At 37.0% G+C, this 20,914-nt stretch overlaps 1 protein-coding gene across 3 annotated transcripts in view; it reads left to right on the top strand.

Annotated features, from left to right (window-relative positions):
- Positions 1-602: 602 nt before the first annotated feature.
- The window catches only part of plrdgb (PITP-less RdgB-like protein), a 115,311-nt gene continuing 94,999 nt past the window's right edge, over positions 603-20,914 (top strand). For all 3 annotated transcript variants that reach the window (XR_014198630.1, XM_082140678.1, XM_082140679.1), the window contains exon 1: positions 603-886. Coding sequence is in view for 2 of the 3 variants with exons in the window: in XM_082140678.1 (XP_081996804.1) it covers positions 868-886 (19 nt within the window). In the remaining variant the exon portion in view is untranslated. The remainder of the gene's footprint in view (positions 887-20,914) is intronic.

The following is a 20,914-nucleotide window of genomic DNA, read 5'->3' on the forward strand; positions in this document are numbered from 1 at the left end:
TCAGCAATGGTGTTGACTTATGAATTTACACTGGTCTGTCTTAAACAAAGCATAGTCTATTAAAACACCTTAGACATAAACAACATAAAAACAGAAAGGGTTTTCATAATTTTGTTAGTTAGTATTGTTTCAAACTCTCATGTCTTTCTTAAAAAAAAATGTGTTCCTTGACTTATTATAGATTGGTCAAGTCTATGACAAAGACTTTAGTGTTTAACATTTAGATAGGCTAGGTTAACTGACGTTTAGGTCCCTCCTGAAAATCATGGCATAATTTGCACATTGTATATTTATTTGAACAATTCTATGCGAATGTGTTCCCTGATGTCCCAGTTAGTCTAATTAGATTTCACACAGCTGGCTTGAGACGCTGGGGGTTTCGTGAGATGATTTTAGGGAACTTATGAAGCCTTTAAGTGATTAATAATTAACTGGCAAGAGCATCCAGGAATCCGTGCGGACTGCTTCCCCCCTTAATAATAACATGCACAGTGAACATACACGCACATACGGCAGATCCCTTCCCAGACAGCATCATTCATGATGCTCATAATGCGAGGCTCGTACACACTCGTCAGAGATGCGTTCGTGTGACAGGATAGGCTACTTTCCGATTGATGCGTCATAGTAGTTCTCAGCTCTATCACTTTTGGCGCGATTCTGGAGATTTAATTCTGACATCGGAGACTGATAGGAGCGTCCAGTTAGAACAATGGACTGCACTTTATTGGCATTTATTCGGTGTAGCTGGTAACTAATGTTAGGTCACCTGTGCGAGCAGGTAGAGGTCCCCGAGAATATGCGTAGACTGTCGGTTTGAGAAAGAGGAATTGACTCAAAACTACCACACACGCTTAGAGGGGCAGGATGGCAAAAGAAACGCGAGGTAAGTTCATTCATCTTCTCGTGCGAATGCCTCCGCGACGCGGATAGGAAATTAGCCTTCTGTTGAAATGCTTGTCATCTCAGACGGTCATCGATGAGCCAGCACGCGCTCTTTGACTCACTGACACATCTGGACATTTATGACATCTCAGTGAATAACAGCCAAAATTAAGTGTTCAGGCATTGTTACACATGTGATTTATTTGTAAATATGATTTAGGGTATTTGTAATGAAAGCTAAATGTATTCAGGTTATTGACTGTTTATAATGAAATGAATTAGTTTATGTGACTAATGCTTTCTTCACATTATTATTATGCTATTTTTCACATTATTCTGATACGTGTGCATGTTTCCGGTGAATCTGCTCACGCCCACTGTCTAGCTATCATTTGGAGACATAAGCTACCAAATGAAGCTTCTCAAAAGTTTATGAGTATCCATTGAAATGTTAATGTATCATGGGTGTGATGTGGTTACGGCTCTGTCTCGAGTGAGGAGTGAAATATCATGTTTTTCCTTTTCTTTTTAATATGCCATGGTCCACACACTGACACTGTCATTGAGTATTTACAGCCTTAATATCATTTACAGGATATCATAAATGGCTTTTTTTATTTTTTTTTATAAAAAGAATACGTATGCACTGTAAATAAATAACAGCAATTTAACTGTAAAACTAATATAAAAATGATACAGTGAAAACTGCAAGTTTATATGGTATGGAACATGTTATTATATTAACAGAAAAATAGATTTAATATTATTTTAAAACAGTGTAGAAATTGATGTTTATGGATATGTTATGGAAATATTACGAATTACCACATCATTTATAGTGACACATTATATTCAAAACAACAAAGATGTTGTTACATAAACTTAAAAAAACAGTAAAAAATTATCTGATAATATATATATATTTTTTTCTTCCGTTTTTGCATTATTTTTTCATTATCTTTGTGTGCAAGATTATGTGCCCTTTTTTAGTGCACCTTCTGTATTATTCTGGTAGTCATCAGTACATTTTAAGATACAAAGCAGATTTTAATAGTCTGATTATTAATATTTTTTTGGTTATCTGCCTGTGTTTTTTTGTTTACTGTAACATTAATAGAATCGTTTTACAATGTGCAAATACTTATTTGTGGACATTTTTCACATTCTTCCACAAAAAAAGTTTCCCAAATAGTACGCATGTACCTGTTTTTAAAGACCATGTGTCACATGGACAATGCTTTTTCATTCAGTTTTTCATTTTATACTTTTACCCATTCAATGACATAAATACAACGCTGTTCATATGGTTACCATGAAAATGTGTTCATTAAATTCCACCACAGTAAAGTATAGATGTTATTAAACCCAAATTTGTGTGGCCATAATTTCACAAAGAAAAGTGTATGGCCCCATACACGCTATATTTTTTAATCCATCTAATATACAAATGAGAAATCAGGAAATCTCGATGTATTTAGGGACAATTATTGCTAATGACATTCTGAGGTCATGTAATGTTGCTTGATTTGATTGACAGCAGAGTGCAAAGCAAAGGAAATTTCAATCCAGTTTCCCTCAGCTAACTATGCGATACTTTGTCTCAAAATGTGTGCTTCAAGTACATCAAACAGCCCTCGCTGTCTCATCTGATGTGTTTCAATAGCCTCAATTAACCCGTGTCTCTGTCTTATTGAGCCTCACTCAGTACATGTCTGATCAGACATACAGTAATTACAAACACAAAGGCACTGTTGTGCCCTGTGAGTGATGCTCTTGTTTCTCTGGTTATGGTTGCACTGGCTCAGCCACGGACACTGGATTGGACAGCTGTGCGGTCTGATGTTTTTGTACTGTTTTGTGAGAGAAGCATTGACAGAAATCCTTGTGATGCTGTAAAACAAAAGCAATCTGAATATGGATAATCATTATCATGTGGTTAATTAATAGGAGATTCTTACCCTTTTCCAGAATGGGTGTCGCCTTTCTGAAAGTAAAACACAGTTTTTTTTTCATGCAAAGTTTACTTTACATCTATTCTTGATGTTCAGGTGTTAAACCAACATTACAGCGACGTTATGTTATGGCTGACAACCAATAAATGTCCAATATTACAATTCTATGCTATTTTCTATATATCTAAAAAAAAATCAAACAAACCTAAATAAATATTTCAAATGACTAATTTTAAGTGCTTCAAGTGAATTTAGGCATCACAACATTATAATGTACAGTATGACAAATGGATAATAGATTGAGATTTGCTTATTAAATATTTACTATTTAAAAATAACCTTATGTGTTAGATGACGGTAATTGTAATCTAACGGAAAAATAGGGGAAATAAGCATGCGCAATTAAAAAAATCTCTTCTGACATCTAATATGGTTCTGAGACTGTATATTGTAATATGGTATAATAAAAATACATTGTATTTCCTCACTTCTTTTATATAAAATATGAACAATATAATGATATTTACTTTGAATGTGCAACGTCTCCGCCAAAATACCATTGTTGTTGCTACAGCAAAATAATGGCATTTTATGGATTAAAGTAACGTCGAAACTTTTTCAATTTTTTTTGCTAGTCCTTAAGTATGTTTTTCCACACCAGTGAATGTCAAGTTTAATATGAAATCAACCACCTTAAGCACAGAGTCATTTGGGGTTCCAATGTAAGCTCACAACACATTTCGCATAGCTCTGTACAAATTGGACTGGGTCATGCGGTCGAAAGCGGCCTGCCCTGCGCTGTCCAGCGGATTCTGCAAGTAAATTAGTCATGCTGTTTTTTCCGCCTCTGGAGTCTATGGCTTTGTCATTTTCCATGTGCAAAAGTAAATGGCAGCACATCATATAAAATTAAAATTTTTCAATTTCACAGTTGCACAGACTGGGAAAATGGTCGTACAAATGTAATCAAAGTCTGGTGATTTCTGTCAGGTGTTTAAATAACAGAAACATTTCTGTCCGTTAAATTCATAACCCTAACAACTGCACAACAGTATAAAAAAGCAACAGATGTACATTCACATTTAAACAAATTTCACAATGAAAGTCCCATAAATGTTACAAATATAGGCTTAGACAGTAGCTTTGTGTGAGAAACAAGAGCAAAATTTAAAGGGTTAGTTCACCCAAAAATGAAAATTCTGTCAGTAGTTACTCACCCTCATGTTGTTCCAACCCCGTAAGACCTTCGTTCATCTTCGGAACACAAATTAAGATATTTTTTTGATTAAATCTGAGAGCTGGCTCACTCCTCCATAGGCTTCTAAGACACTGTAACTTGCTGGCCCAGAAAATGCATTAAAGAGATCGTTAATATAGTCCAAGTGACTACAGTGGCTCAATCTTAAGTTTATAAAGTGACGAGAATACTTTTTGTGCGCAAAAAACAACAAAAATAACGACTTTATTCCACTATTCATTTCCTTCTCTCTGGGCCTCGAGTGAGTTCACGTAGTGTTTTAGCGTAGCGCGTCTGTGTTGTACGTCACACGTAGGCTCACTATTGGCCGACGCTGGTCATGTGTGTGACGTGCAACACAGAAGCGCTACGCAGTTACACTACGTGAAAAAACTATATTAACGATCTCTTTAATGTATTTTCTGGGCCAGCAAGTTATAGAAGCCTATGGAGGAGTGAGACAGCTCTCAGATTTAATCAAAAATATCTTAATTTGTGTTCCGAAGATGAACGAAGGTCTTACGGGGTTGGAACAACATGAGGGTGAGTAATTACATTTACATTTACATTTATTCATTTAGCTGACGCTTATATCCGAAGCGACTTACAATTGCTATATATGTCAGAGGTCGCACGCCTCTGGAGCAACTAGGGGTTAAGTGTCTTGCTCAGGGACACATTGGTGTCTCACAGTGGATTCGAACCCGGGTCTCTCACACCAAAGGCATGTGTCTTATCCATTGCGCCACCACCACCCCTAATTACTGACAGAATTTTCATTTTTGGTGGGCTGTGCTCACGCACGTTTGAGCTTCAGCAGGAACCAACTAGGTTCATTCTTGTGTCACGCAGCACGTTTGAGCTTCTGCAAGAACCAATGAGGTTCATTCTTGTGTCACGCAGCACGTTTGAGCTTCTGCAAGAACCAATGAGGTTCATTCTTGTGTCACGCAGCACGTTTGAGCTTCTGCAAGAACCAATGAGGTTCATTCTCATGTGTTATGAAGCACGTTTGAGCTTCAGCAGGAACCAATGAGGTTCATTCTTGTGTTACGCAGCACGGTTGAGCTTCAGCAGGAACCAATGATGTTCATTCTCGTGTGTTATGCAGCACGTTTGAGCTTCAGCTCTCGTGTTACACAGCATGTTTGAGCTTCAGCAGGAACCAATGAGGTTCATTCTCATGTTAAGCATCATATTTGAGCTTCAGCAGGAACCAATGAGGTTCATTCTCGTGTTACATCGCATGTTTGAGCTTCTGCAAGAACCAATGAGGTTCATTCTCGTGTTAAGCATCATGTTTGAGCTTCAGCAGGAACCAATGAGGTTCATTCTCGTGTTAAGCATCATGTTTGAGCTTCTGCAAGAACCAATGAGGTTCATTCTCGTGTTACGCAGCATGTTTGAGCTTCTGCAAGAACCAATGAGGTTCATTCTCATGTTAAGCATCATGTTTGAGCTTCAGCAGGAACCAATGAGGTTCATTCTCGTGTTAAGCATCATGTTTGAGTTTCTGCAAGAACCAATGAGGTTCATTCTCGTGTTACGCAGCATGTTTGAGCTTCAGCGGGAACCAGAGGTTCATTCTCATGTGTCACACATCTTGTTTGAGCTTCTTCAAGAACTGATGAGGTTTGTTCTTGTGTGTCAAGCAGGTTCGGTTGAGCTTCTGTTTATGTTCGCTGATCAAAGTTTAAATGTGAATAAAAGCCTAAAAAAAAACTAAATTCAATCTGTTCATCAAATAAAGCAATCGAGTCTGTTCAGAAAATTTGGACTAAACCGCTCGATTCATATGGATTAGGTTTTTATCTCTTTATTAACTTTTTGAAGCATTAAATTGGTAGTTGCGCAGCTGTCAATGGAGTGATAGAAAGCTCTCAGATTTCATCAAAAAGATCTTCATGTGTGTTCTGAAGATGAATGAAAGTCTTACGGGTTTGGAACGACATGAGGGTGAGTAATTAATGAGAGAATTTTCATTTCTGGGTGAATTAACCCTTTAACTCACAAAATTCTGTACACCGCATGGGCTGTTAACGGTCTAATTTTTTTGTAGGATTACATTTCTTGGTTCTCATTTGAAGCCTTAGGGCATCAGTTTATGAGAAGCCCTCACTGGCAGCTGGTTTCTCAGAGCACCAGCAGGGCTGAGTGTTACTGATATAGCCTAGTGATATAGATTTAGTCACCCCTGTCCACTGCAGGCTCCAGACAAGCAGCACATCCAGACTTCTATCTGTCTGATCAGAGACTGATCCTTTGTGTCAGAACTGCATGTGGTAGACAGCAGGTAAATATAAAAGCAAGGACAAGTCTGCCGAAAAAAAAGAAGAAGCTAAAGACAGGGGCGGAGAAAAACAGAAAGCTTGAAATAAAGTGCAAGAAACAAAGTCAGATATAGTCCAAGACAGAGAGGTCAAACACTGTAGAGATAGAGATATAAACATTATAGAGATTAAACTGTATAGACATTATACAGATAGAGAGTCTTCAAATCCTTTGTGGTTCTAGTATTCTGCCAGACTACATCTCTCTATTATATTACTTAATGCCAAATAGCTCAGTTTCTGCCTGTTGCTGGTGTGTTGTATATTTTTTATGTTTTAAGGATAGGCTATGTCCTCACATCTGAAATACAAATTTCAGTTTGCTGTGTTGATTCAATGTCAAGATCTGCCCTTGTCCTGTGGTTTATAGTTAGTCAATATAGTTAAAAAATGCTAACAGCAGAGGAGAGCTGTTCTCTGGATTTGTTGTGCAAATTCTGCCATTGGCTCTGTATGATGCATTTTAATAAGGAGAAGATGTTTAGTGAAATTAATTCAGTTTTAGAGCTTTAGCCCAGTGGGAGATAGACTTTCATCTTGTAGCCAACATAAGGTCAAAAACAAGTAATGTATGAATTAAAGAAAAAAATAATGAACTATTACTTCAGTCAAAGTTCTGACTATTGTAGACAGGTTTTACTTAAAAAAAAAAAAAGAATTCCGTCGTGGTTAAAAGCTGTGAGAGAAATAAAAGTATTGACCATCAAGGAAAAAAGTAAAAGGGCTCAACAACGAGCCTCGAGGAACTCCTGTAGTAGGAACAACAAAAGATGCTTGAAAGTCACAATCAAAGCTTGAGAAAGAAGAAACTTGGCAGGAGTACATGGAATAAACATAGTTTGAAGTGCCTGTTATTTGGAAGGAACAGGTGTTAGAACTTGAATAAACACTCTTGGAATGACTGAATGAAAACGGCCTTTAAGATGAATCATGGCAAGCTCGTGACAACCTGATGAGAGTTGTTGATTGTAAGTTGTAATACAATGATCAGATTTTTTTTGGGACGTTACAGCTGTGACAGTTTAGCAGTGTAGAAATATCTACAACAGTTAGTTCAAAAACATTCAAATCAGCATTCCAAGAGTAATGTTATAGCAGTCCAACTCAGAATCTTTTTTACTTTTTGCAAATTTTTCAACACATGCAACAAATGTGATGTTTATCTATAGTCATTTTTGATTAGTATTATGATTCAATTGGATGATCGAAGGTCAGCAGCAAAGACATTGGCTAATAAAGTGAGATTAAAAACAAGGCATAGTTTTGTTATTTAACTTATATTTAATAATTGCAGGTTTTCATAATATTCTTCAGAGTTTACATTTAACTGTTTTTATCCATTTTGAGGAATACTGAATCTGTTCTTGTGCAAGAGGGTTGTGTAAATGCATGCTCTCAACATGTGGAAAGGAGAGGTGTCAGTCAATAAATAGGAAAACAAAGTAAATTGCGTTACTTATTTGAAAAAGTAACTCAGATATTTTGTTGTAAATTTAGAAGTAATGCATAACTTTATAGTTACTTTAAAGTAATCTGATTGTGTAACTTGCATCACTTGTAATGCATTACCCCTAACACTGCTCCTTTGCTTGTTTAAGGGTACGTTTACACGATAACGATATGCGATATAAGACGATATAAGACGATATAAGTTTTCCCTTTAAGTTTTCCGCATACAGACGACACCATTGTCAAAATGATCACTGTTTACACGGATCCGCGAAAACAACTGCTACCAGGCCCACACCATAGATTGAACATGTAATACGCATGTGCATGACGTCATAGGTTTCAGAGATTCGCATTTTTGATGTTTACACGGAGACCGTTTAAAAAAATTTGGAACAAAAATTAACTTTGAAGTTCTTTAGTTGAGAATGGTGTTGTGCAATTGTCCCAAATTGTCAGTCTGTGCATTAGTGGTAGGTATTTTTCAGTGACAGTGACAGTTACATGGTTGCACCAGTAGGTGGCGACAAGTGGCGGTGTTTAAGAGTTGATAAATTAAAAAAACGATGATTCATTCAGGAACTAAATGGTCTTTATTAATGAGTCATTGAACTATGTACTCAAATGATTTGTTCAAAAGCACTCAATAATTCAGGAACAAAACAACATCTGATGTGTGTTGCAACACTTAAACTTTGGCTTTGTTTGGAACTACTTGTGTTGGTGGGGCAAAAACAGACAAAGTAACTGGAAATGTTACGTCTAAAATGTAAGTATTTTTTTATTATTGAAATGCATAATAAAAGCAATACTATCACACGTTACCTTGTTACTCCGGTAACTTCTTATACTCAGCTTGAATTGGGCATAACGCTTCTGTTGTAAAGCACAATCTTTTTAGTTTAATATTATGATGTGGCTGATGCCTTTATTATCAAGTGCTAATGTTGGGCACATAATTTAATAAACCTTTATTCTATCACTAAGACAATCATCACCTCAACTGGGAAAAAGTAGGAACACAAAACATTCAGTAAATGTGTTTCTTAATAATACCGGAGAAATTAAAAAATGTTTGGTAATTAAAACAGGCAGGATGTGTGGTTATTAAATATAAATGAGTTTAACACTCATTTATGTAACATCAAGACAGAGAGTAAAACATGTAAGCTTACAGCATGTTTTACAAAATGAGCTGTTGTTTTCTGTCACATTGCCTTTTTCTGACTAGTATTTTTGTTGTAGTTTTGCTCTTGTTTTTCTCCAGAAGTATTGGACTGAGGCCGAGTGTAGATTGTGCTACACGGTCAAAGGGGATCTGATAATGTTATCCTCTTGGATCTAAAAGCCCTCTGCTGCAGGCGCTCATGAGAGTCCTTGAGAAAAAAATTTAATCTGGGCGGTTAAAGGACTGGAAAGAAAGCATAACAGCACTGAAGAGGTCAGATAAAAATGAAGGTTCAAATATCGCCATCACTGGACTCAGAGTCAAAGGAAGTGTTACTGTATTGAATATTTGTCTGGCTGGAAATTTCATGAGGTGCAGAGGTCATGCTCCCCATTACAAGCCTCATTTGAAAAGTAGCAAGATACCCTCACCAGGTGTGAAACCATCTGCTTATCTGAACACAGGTATCCATCTAGAGACGATCCATTAGCAGGCTTAATGATATGAAGAAAAAAAAAGTGGCTTCTACAAAATAAACAGACTAAATTGACTTTCAAATAAACTTTTATTGCCCGCTTCAGGTTGGTGGAGAGTTCCTGCCTCAAGTGGAGGAGTTCACGTATCTTGGGGTCTTGTTCACGAGTGAGGGAAGGATGGAACGGGAGATTGACAGACGGATCAGTGCAGCTTCTGCAGTAATGCGATCAATGTACCGGTCTGTCGTAGTGAAGAAAGAGCTGAGCCGCAAGGCGAAGCTCTCGATTTACCGGTCAATCTATGTTCCTACTCTCACCTATGGTCATGAGCTGTGGGTCATGACCGAAAGGACAAGATCCCGGAGACAGGCGGCCAAAATGAACTTTCTCCGCAGGGTGGCTGGGCGATCCCTTAGAGATAGTGTGAGGAGCTCGGAAGAAGATGATGATGAAATTAAATTTGATTTATCTGTTTAATTATGTATTCATTGATGCTCACTGTTTCGATTAATTCCCTCAGAGCTACTCTAAAGTCCATAACAACAATACACACAAAACAAAAACTTCTTGTAGCTATGGTGTCACAGTCGGTGGCTGTAATGAAACACGATGAAGATACTGAAATAGGTATTTAATACAAGAATCTAAATATTAAACCAGAGAATAACATGGAGGAAACACAACAATTAACACACTGACTTAAAACAATGCAAGACAAGGAACTAACTGAACTAACTAACTAAAATAAACCTGTAACCATAGAAACAAAAAGGCAGTGAAACTGAGGGAACATAACTAATTAACAAACTAGAAGCAATGACAAACTGGAACGTGAAAAGGAAACTAAATCAAACAGAAATACAAACACTTGATCCAGTAATACTAACACTTTCTCTTCTATTCTGTTATAAAATAAATAAAAATAAATTAACATGTACTGCGTTAGATTAAACTGAGAAGGGTCATAGCACTTGGCTCCATAGCATAGGACATATTGTTGTCCTACTGTTAGTTTCACTGCTTCTATTGTTCTCATTTGTAAGTCTGCTAAATGAATGAATGTAAATGTAAACAATAAACACAACAAAAACAAACTCAAAACGTGACAAGCAGTGCCTTATTCGTATATTTAGGGGTTATGTAACACAATTTGTTCACGCGTCATATTTTAGCCTTCATGCCGAAATTAACTACCACATAATATATTCTGATAAATCATAGATGACATGTTTGTACTAAAAAATGTAGTGAGGTATATTTTAGATGCATCACATGGAATTGCATAATAAACCTTTCATATATATTTATTCAACACATAAAATTAACCTATTTTCATATGACAGTTAGCTCATAATCACACAGAATGAATTCCAATCCTATTTTTGAAGTCCCTGCCTCCAGAAATCTCAAAAACAATGTTCTTATTTTAGATTTTTCTGATATATGCAGTTATCAGCTTTGTGGCAACACACTCTTTCATAATTTCTTGTTGCTTAATAAAATATAAGGCATTTTGTGAAAAGACAAGGGGTGCTTCTCAATTCTTATTTGTGCATCCTCGTTTCCTTTCCTCGCTTCATTTCCTTGCATCTCAGCTCCACCCCCAGTAGGAAGCGAGGGAAGGCTGCAAGGAAAATGAGGACGGAGGAATCGAATTACATTGGAATACTTGATCACGCAAGCGTCACTTCACAGCGTAATCAGCTGCGCTCAAAGGATCTGTTATTTAAGAAATTCATGATAAATAATAATAAAGCAAGATACCCTGTTGAAATATGTGAGATGTGTGGTTTATATAAACTGCAAAGGTAAAGTATAAATTAAAATGATTATGACTGACTTGAAGGGGGAGGAGAATTTATACGTGCGTCAAGTTCAGGGACATTATGCACATATTTTGTTTGGGGGGCAATAGTGGCGTTCCTGGCTCATTTGGTGCCCTGGGCAAGTAAAGAATAAGCCAAAATACATGCCAAATATATAAAAAAACTCAACATACCTATATGTTAAAAGTTATAAGAAAATGGAATCGACAGATATAATATATTAATTATTGCATTCAGGTCTTTGTTTAGAGTGAGAGGACAGGGTTTTAGTCTTTATATGGAAAAAATTCCCTTTGTGTTCCATGAGATAAAAGCATAGTTTTTAAACTTTCCATTCATCAAAGATTCCTCAAAAATGTGTCAGGGTATCCATAAAATTTTTTAATAATATCGATTGATAAGAAATGATTGTTTAAAATAATTTCTGAAGGATCATGTAACACTGCATGCTCTGCAGAAAAGAAATCATTTTCTTGTCTTCCCTGTAGAAAACGTTTATTATTTTCCTCAAAATCAGAGAAAAGTAACAGGGCCGAGACAGTGGAATGAGCTGCCGCTATCTATTAGATCTGCAAAATCGCTGTCGATTTTCAAGCATTTGTGTAAATCACATCTGATGTCGTTAGCCTATAATGAGTAGATGTGACATTCTATATGTTATTTATTGACTGGTCTAGGTATGTCGTTATTTTTATTCCTTATTGGAATCTGTATGTAAAGCACTTTGGTTCAACCTTGGTTGTGTTTTAACAGCTAGGCCTATATAAATAAACAAACAGAAACAGAAACAGAGAAAAGTGGTAGAGAGTTGGTATGTAAATTATGGTTTTGAGTTGTGAATTCATAATGTTGCTATCTGCTTTGAAAGGTTTGATTGCACAGGCTCAGATGTTTTCCAATCAATTTTTGAATTCCATTTGTTTTCAGACAAAGCTGGTGAAATAACTATTGATTCTAAAGATCAATTTAGCAATCACCTTTTTATCCTGCCCTGGAATGTAATCCAAATTAATGCACGTTTGATCGTTTAGCAGAGGACATGCATTCCTAACATTTTCTTTCCTCAGCTTAGTCTTTAAAATGCTAAAATGATCTGTGTTCGAAGGCAAGGTTGATTGGACGGTTGGATAACATTTTGGTTTTCAGCTCTTGTCTGTGCCAGGGAAGTTTTCAAGGCAACTGCAAGTATCTCAAAGAACCATTAAATGAATCACATGTGTGTCCGAGACAGAGGGGAGTGAGAGATACTTAGCAAAAAGCACATCATTTATCATTAAAGTGTGTAATTAATTTTGATGTCACCCAATCCCAGATTAAAATTCAGACACAATCATAAAACATTTCTAGATGAAATTGCCTGAAAAGGGTAAACACTTCATTGAGAGATCAGTTATCAAAGCTTTGCATTTCCATAATCTTATTTTTTTCATAAATTGTATTAATATTCTACTAACATTGACAGTTGTTGTGATGTTAAGAGTCGCTGTTCTTTTAGTTGCTCTATTCGGCATGATTCTGCTGCCGCGACCAAAGAATGAAGGACATTATGCAATATAACCATCAATACCTATTAAAGTAAACCTATTCAAAGCCCTGTTTGCAGCTCTGTGAAGTGATCTGTCGGTACACAGCTTTGAAGACGTGTCTTTTATCCTCTCTTTTGGCCAAAATTCTTTGAGGAACTGCAGTTCTTTACTTTAGAAGCCCAGTCTCTGTTGTACTTTTAGACCCAGCGCATGCAAATACATTATTGCTGCAAGCACTGAAATTCCCAGACTTATTAAAATCCAGGCTTTTGTTTATGTTTGCATCTATTCCTGGGCATATTTCCGAGAAACAAACCAGAAGATGAATAGCTTCATTATAACCCCACAGGGGAAGGCGAATGAGTGTTTGTATATGAGAAGGGGCTTAGAGACATCATACTGTACACTGTAATACCTTTTTTAATAAGACGAGAGGAAGGTAATAGATAATAGTGTCTCAGCAGTAAAAGCTCCAATTAAAACTGTGCTGCTTGTATATCATAAAAAAATACTAATTAAATCTTTGAATAAAAAAAACAAAAACATGCAATTAGCTGATTACTTGACATTGGTAAGATCATGCAAATAATTGCTCCTCAAGTTAGAGAGCTAAAACTGAACATTCACTGATTATGTAAACTACAGCGATAAAGAGTGAATTCCGCGCTTGTAGTAAAAACCCTAACAAAACATTTAATTGTATTGTAAGCATGAGCGTCAGAAGAAAAAAAAAAAAGTGGGTGGGTCCTCCCCCAGATAAATGTTACTGGAGTAAATACCATTTCATGTATTCTGGTGCCTTTTAATTAAAACAAGTAAACTAAACTCCACTTCACGTCGGGTGGTTCTTTGCCTCCACGTCATGCATTAAATGCACAGCTATCCGTGGATTATCCCGCTAATACCATGGTAATTTGCCAGCAATGACAATTTAAAGCTGTTATTGATGTTTGCAACGCAATATTTGACTGGAAAGGTACAACGGGCGGTTACTTTCGTCAGTTGCGGCTCGTTGAGAAATATAATGTCGCGATTCAGCGGAAATGGAGTTTAATTTATTAGGGAATTCCCTAATAATTGGATTTGACTGATGGCGCTCTGAAAAGCGAACAGACAAATGCGCTGAATTAGAGACGGTAAAAGTAAGTGGGTATAATATCATTGGTCTTAAAAAGTGGGTGGGTCTTGTCCCACCCATATACAATGGTTCCGACACCCATGATTGCAAGTATACAATGTACACAACATTGAAAGGACTGAAATATTTTTTAAACTCAAAGACAAGTTGCATAATCATAAATTAGCAGCAGTATTGTTTCAGGTGTCACGGTTGTGGACTCTAATTTTGATGTTCGGTTTTGTTTCCCTTAGTTCCTGTTTCCCGGATCTGTTTAGTTTCGGTTTGCTTGGTTTCTGATTATGTCCCTGTTTGTTTTTATGGTTACTTATAATTATCAGCTGTGTTTTATTCAGTTTATTGTTATAGTATTTAAGTCCTAAGTTTGGTTCTGTTCCACATCCGGTATTGTCTTGTGTTGATTTATACATATAAGCTCTTACGCGGCTTTTGTTTTCTCCTGCGATTCCTGGTTTCATTTGATTAAAGGACTATAGCTAATCCTTTCTGCTCATCCTTGCTGAGTACATTACATCGGGTGGGAGCACAGAAAATGACTCCTCATCAGGCGGGATGAAGGCCCCTTCGGAAATCTACCACTTTAATGAATGTACCTCAGTGAGCCTCTCATTAATGTCTAATAATCTTCATCAAGCCACCTCTGGAGCAAATGGCCTGTAGGAAGGGTATAATGTTTCTAAAAGACAGAAAAGGCAGTCTAGACTTATTAAACTGCTATCAACATCTACATCCTGATAGTCTAATTTCCAAAATGTTAGATAATTGCTTAGGTAATTATCATAAATGCAATTGCTGTGGTAAGAATGTTTCAAGAATATAAATGTAGTCTCTAATATTTATTATATTATTCTAGTGCCACAAACTACCATTTCAGCACACTCTCATGGCAGTTAATAACTATTATGTTTTGGCAAATTTGGTGGCAAATTCGTATGAGTTCTTACATTATCTTTCATACATTTTCGTATGATCTGCTTATGCCCCACTTAGTCTTAAAAGACCTTCGTGTTATTTTTTCTATAAATTGTATGAATTCATATGAAATCGCCAACTTGTAAAAAAAGTTACGTTTTCTCATTTCATTGGGTTAACCGCTCCAACAATACTTTTAGGGCTGAAAATAATATAGTAGTTGACTACCATAAAATCATATGTTCAATAAAATAAGAACACTTACATCATTTTTCTTCTCTCATTAGATGCTTTCTTAACAAAAACATTGTAAAATGACTAAACTAAATCTAAGTGTTACAGTAGTGAATAACCTGTGCTGGGTAGATTACTTAGAAATTGTAGTCCATTAAGTTACATGACAAAAATTGTTGTTAGTAACATAATCCATTACATTATACTTTTTAGGCAATACTTTTTTGATTACTTTTAGATTACTTTTGACCTAACTTGTTTATCACATTGATTGGCAGTAAGTAACCCAATGCATAAAACATGATCAAGAGGTTGGGTTACAGTATCTCAGAAACGGTTAATCTCCCAGGATAAGTTTAGAAAAAATTATGAGAAAACAGAAAAAAAGTTTAGTGAGCGGCAGTTCTCTGGATGTAAATGGCCAAATTAATGAGAGAGGTCAGAGGAAAATGACCAGACTTGTTCAAGCAGACAGGAAGGCGACAGTAACTGACATAAACACGCACCAGAATAGTGCTATGAATATGAAAACCTCTAAATGCAGAACATATTAAACCTTGAATTGGATGGGCTACAACAGGAAAAGGTCACACTGGGTTCAACTTCTGTCAGCTAAGAACAGGGAAATTGAGGCTATATGGACACAGGCTTACCAACATTTCGGAAAATATTCATCACTGAAATGCATGTTATAAAGTACAGGTAATCTCATGATGGTTCTACTAACATGATTCCCATATGATGATTTCCTTGTGAGGGACCCCCTTCCACAACATAAAGGAACATATGTATTTTCATGTATAAAGACCCTTTTATAATTATATTTATTTTTTTTAAGTTTAAATGTGTAAAATATCAGGAAAATATTTACTTTTTATTATTTTGGCACTACATCTTATCTGTCAATAGAATAAAATGATTTGTGATTTATTTTCGACTTGTAAAATGGTAATAGTTTCAATTTTTTTATTTTATTTTTATGAATTATTGTATTTCTATTCTGTTTTATTTATTTATTTAACTTTTGTCTGTGACCTTTTCTGCTGATCCCCTAGTTTGTTCCTCAGGGTTCCCCATATCACAGCTTGAAAACCCCTGATCTGGCCAACCAGAACCAGTTCTGGTCTAGTACATACTGGCAGCCTACTGGACCAGTGTGCATTGGAGTCCTGATATGATACAAGATAATTCCCTGAAGATAAAAACGGGGCATAGTGGAACCAGTTGGATATGCTTGAGGGGATTTATGACAGATGCTTTAAGGCTGACGAGGAAATAGCCAGTCATCTTGATGTTATTGTTGTTTTCTTTGTTTTGCTGAGCTTGATGCAGCAGGATCAGACTGCTGTCGTATAATGTGTTCTACAGAGGAGAGATGGTCATCTAGGATGAAAACAAGTGCTTAATTGGGCTGAAGGCAACAGCTTTGTGACCTTCAACCAAGAGGAGAGATTTGGCTTGGGAAGACTTTACTTGGAGGAAGAAAAGCTTAGTCAGTCACCATTAAACTTCAAGTGATAAGTTGACATTATTGGATCAGACACAAAAAAGTACCTGACCCATTCAATGTGATGCTATTCAGCACACTTCAGTAGTTAAGGCAACATAATGTGATGTGTAGAACATTACAAAAGATTACTTTGTCATCACAAGACCACTAAAGATGAGATATTTATTATAAATCCATATAAAAGTCAGTCTTGAAAATGCCTTGTGCTCAGCCGATTGTGTGCTTGACAAGCGCACTTAGTGGCATGTCTGACAGGAGCAGTGCGTTCTTCTGAAGGACTTCAGACTTACATACAAATTATATATTTAAATATATTAATTATTAAGATGCAATTAACCCTTGCTGTGTACAAACTTGATTATCTAAATTTTTGAAAGTGAATATAAGCCACACAGAGTACATTGAACACAGAATCCTTCAAAGACTTTTATTATGGAAAAGTGTTGTCAAAAAATTGGTGTCAAAATTTTATATAAATGGAAAGAAAGACATTGCTTGTGTTTATCACAAGATTATTGATAATTACTACATTGTTTTGAGTGGTTTTATTTTGTCTGTTTTTCTGTCTGAATTTCATTACGTGGGTCAATGTACAAGGACTAGGGCCAGTTCTTTCCTGTCTAATTATTGAATTAAATTATTTATGTTTATTTATTTCTAATTATTATTTATTAGAATATTAATAGACTGATATTATTAAGTCTGATGGGATATCTCCACTAGATTATGATAAAGAAAAATATTACAGAAAATGTCTAAGAAAAGAGTAGGTTAAAGGGGCACGTAGTTGCAAACATAGGGCCCTCTCATACACCCGGCGCAATACAGCAACAGGCAGACGGTCTGCACAAGTCGACTTACGCCAAAAGAGTAACACTTGACGATGTATGACGTGAGGAGTAGCGTAAGCTTTGACGCCTCTCGCAGTTCAAACAAACAGGGCTGGGCAACAAACTCAAGCTCCTCCGACATTTCTCTATAAAAATTCTCGCTTTAGACTTCTAATTCGTGAGTGGTGTTTTGTTTTGCTCTATCCTGCGCTTCCGCATTCGTCAATGTGCCATGCGTCATGTCGAAGGTTACTCTTTCGCCGTAAATCAATGCATACGGAAGCTAGTTATTTTAGTCGATAACATTTTTAATATGGATATTTTTCTTACACGAATGCATCATTTCGCTTCAGAAAGCCTTTATTAACCCCCCAGGGCCACGTGGAGCACTTTTATCATGAATGGATGCACTTTGATGGACTTCAAAACAGAAACGGCCATTCACTGCCATTATAAAGCTTGGAAGAGCTAGGACATTTTTTTATATAACACTGATTGTATTCGTCTGAAAGAAGAATGTCATATACACCTAGGATGGCTTGAGGGTGAATAAATCAATTATTCATTTTTGGGTGAACTATCCCTTTAATGGGGCACGTAGCTGTGCAGTGCTTGGTGAAGAGTTGAGTTTGTACTCATCGCACACCATTTCAATCGAGGACAGCAGAAGTTCTAAATGGTTGGTTGTGTCAGGCCTGAATGAAAATGAGCTGCAGATGGCCACTTTGTTTTCAAAGTGGGTCATGAAATACTCAGTGGTAAGTGTAGATGGTGGAGAAGAACAGAGATGGAATGAAAAGGCATAAAACAGTTTGCACAGATTGAAGATGTTGAATGTGTAATGGGAGCCCGATGTCTTCAATTGTCAAAAAAAAAAAAAAAAAATCACTACACAGGATGTAGCACTTTAGGCGAATAGTTTTTTTCACCCATGTAGTTTTGTTCTGTCACAATAGAGGATGTCAGAAAGCCAAAGGCTGGAAAAAATGTGACAGGATGGCTTTGAGACTACAGGGCAGAGGTCCACATCAAGTGCTGATGAGAGGGTGGAATTCTGAGTGGACTGGTCAATATTTGAAGAGATAGAAAGACTGGATGGAGGAAAGTGAGACCATTTACTCAGCCTAATGTCACTCCAAACCTGTTTGACATTATATTTTCTGTGGAACAAAAGAGTGGGTCTGCCCTATCTGAATTAGCCCCTAGGGCTCTAAATGGGTTTGTCCATACTGGGGCTAATTCAACACGTTCTCTCTCCCAACACGACACATATAGACATGGCCGGACTTACCATTGGACTTGATGGGCTTCAGCCCATGGGCCCCGGCCAGTAGGGGGCCCCGCTTTTACCATTTTACGTTTGTTTGATTTGTTCAGTTATGCCAGTCAGAAATTATTAGTCGCATTTCCACTGTCTGGCCTAGTGCCAGCGAGGTCAATAAACTGCAAATTTAAGATACTGTTCAAAAGATACACCTGAATCAGTGGTGTGCGGTGGTGTTTTAAAATGAGGGGGCAAAGTACTCACGTTTTTTATATATATATTCTGTCCGTTACACTTAAGTTTCCTGGTTAAATAAACATAAACAAAAAAGAGAGACCAAATACAATTCTATTTTGTATTTTACTCTACCTATGTAATGTTCTATTTATTAAAAGCAAGTATAAATTTAATCAAGTTCGCATTTTTACACATTTTTACATTTATTCCAAAATAATAAAGGGAATATAATAATTAATAATTATAATAATTAAGGGAGTGACAATTTAAACAATATGATTAGTGAACTAATGTTCATCTTTTCTTTTTAAAGGGTTAGTTCACCCAAAAATTTAAATTCTGTCAGTAATTACTCACCCTCATGTTGTTCCAACCCCATAAGAATTTTGTTCATTTTTGGAACTCAAATTAAGATATTTTTTGATGAAATCTGAGAGCTGGATCACTCCTTCATAGGCTGCAAGGTAATTTCATCTGCTGGCCCAGGAACGTTAGTAAAGACATCGTTAAAATAGTGAGTGGCTCAACCTTTTGTTTATCAAGCGACGAGAATACTTTTTCTGCGCAAAAAAACACAAAAATAATGACTTTCTGTCAGGTCCATTAAGTCAAGAACACACATGACACATAAAAATTATTTAGGAAATTTTTATTGAATAAATTGCAATTCAAGTTGATAATTCTGAATTAAATTTTTGGCGGTATGGCTCTGTTCAGGGAGTCCTCTGACCTTTCATGAACCATGAAATAGCAGAGAGTCAGCAGCAGCATTAGGGAACGCTCACACAGTTTAGGACTGGGAGAGCTGAACTATTCCCCCTATGAACAGAGCAGCAACGATGACAGAAAAGCAAATGCCACATCATACATGACAAGGAGGATCTGGGGAGGTGGCGGGCTGCAGAGAAGCTAGCATCAAGCAGTTAGGAGCGAACTGAATCTGCTTAAAATAGGGCGCCCTGTTTTGAGCGTAGCCATTAGCAGCGAGGGGAGTTGAACAGCTGATGAGACCGTGTTGTTGGCCAATAGCGTTAGCAGCGTCTTGACTAACTGGCCTGCCAGAACTGATGCTTACGCTCAATTTATTCAACTGTTCATGTTCTTCTGTGTGGGCCTCTGACGTGAGTTCATGAGAGCGCCACGGCACATGCGCGAGAACTGAGAAGATGACGCTAACGATCATTTGATGGAAAAGTGTGAAAGGTAAGCCATTCATTTTGCTGCATTGGTAAGGCACTTTTACGTTTTCTCGTTGGTTTCTCACGATTCGGAGATCCAGGAAATGCACACTTTAGAACCATTTTAAACACTACATCGAGACCCATCTGCGTCATCTTCTATTAACCATAAGAGCAAATGTCCATCCGTGTGAAGTCAGAGCGCACATTCGGACGAAAGCACCTGCGCCCCTGGAGTGGAGCTGAAGTCAAGATCGTAGAACCTCACAAATGTGTGCGGTGAGGACCAGCCTGCTGCATCACAAACATCATGTAGGGAAACTCCTGACAATAAAGCTTTAGAAGCAGCCATACTCCTAGTCAAGTGAGCTCGTACAGCCAAAGGTGAAGGCTGACCAGCCGACTCGTAAGCAAGTGCTTAGATGCAGGACACCCCTTCCTGGGTGATCCAAAACAATTGAACAGTTGTTCAGATTTCCTCCACAGGGCAGCTCTGTGGACATAAGCATCTAGAGCCCTAACCGGGCAGAGCAGATTTAGTTTCTCTTGGTCTGACGTCAAAAAAGGAGGAGGACAGAAAGCCTGCAGTACTATTGGTCTAACAATATTAGTAGGGACCTTAGGAACTTAGCCTGGCCTAGGATGAAGAAAGGCCTTAACCATGCCAGGTGAAAATTCCAGGCATGAGGGAGAAACCGAGAGTGCTTGAATGTCTCCAGTTCTTTTGAGAGATGAAATAGCTAGAAGAAATATAGTTTTTAG

The sequence above is a fragment of the Leuciscus leuciscus genome, assembly GCF_965113295.1.
Source record: "Leuciscus leuciscus genome assembly, chromosome: 16".
Taxonomy (NCBI): domain Eukaryota; kingdom Metazoa; phylum Chordata; class Actinopteri; order Cypriniformes; family Leuciscidae; genus Leuciscus; species Leuciscus leuciscus.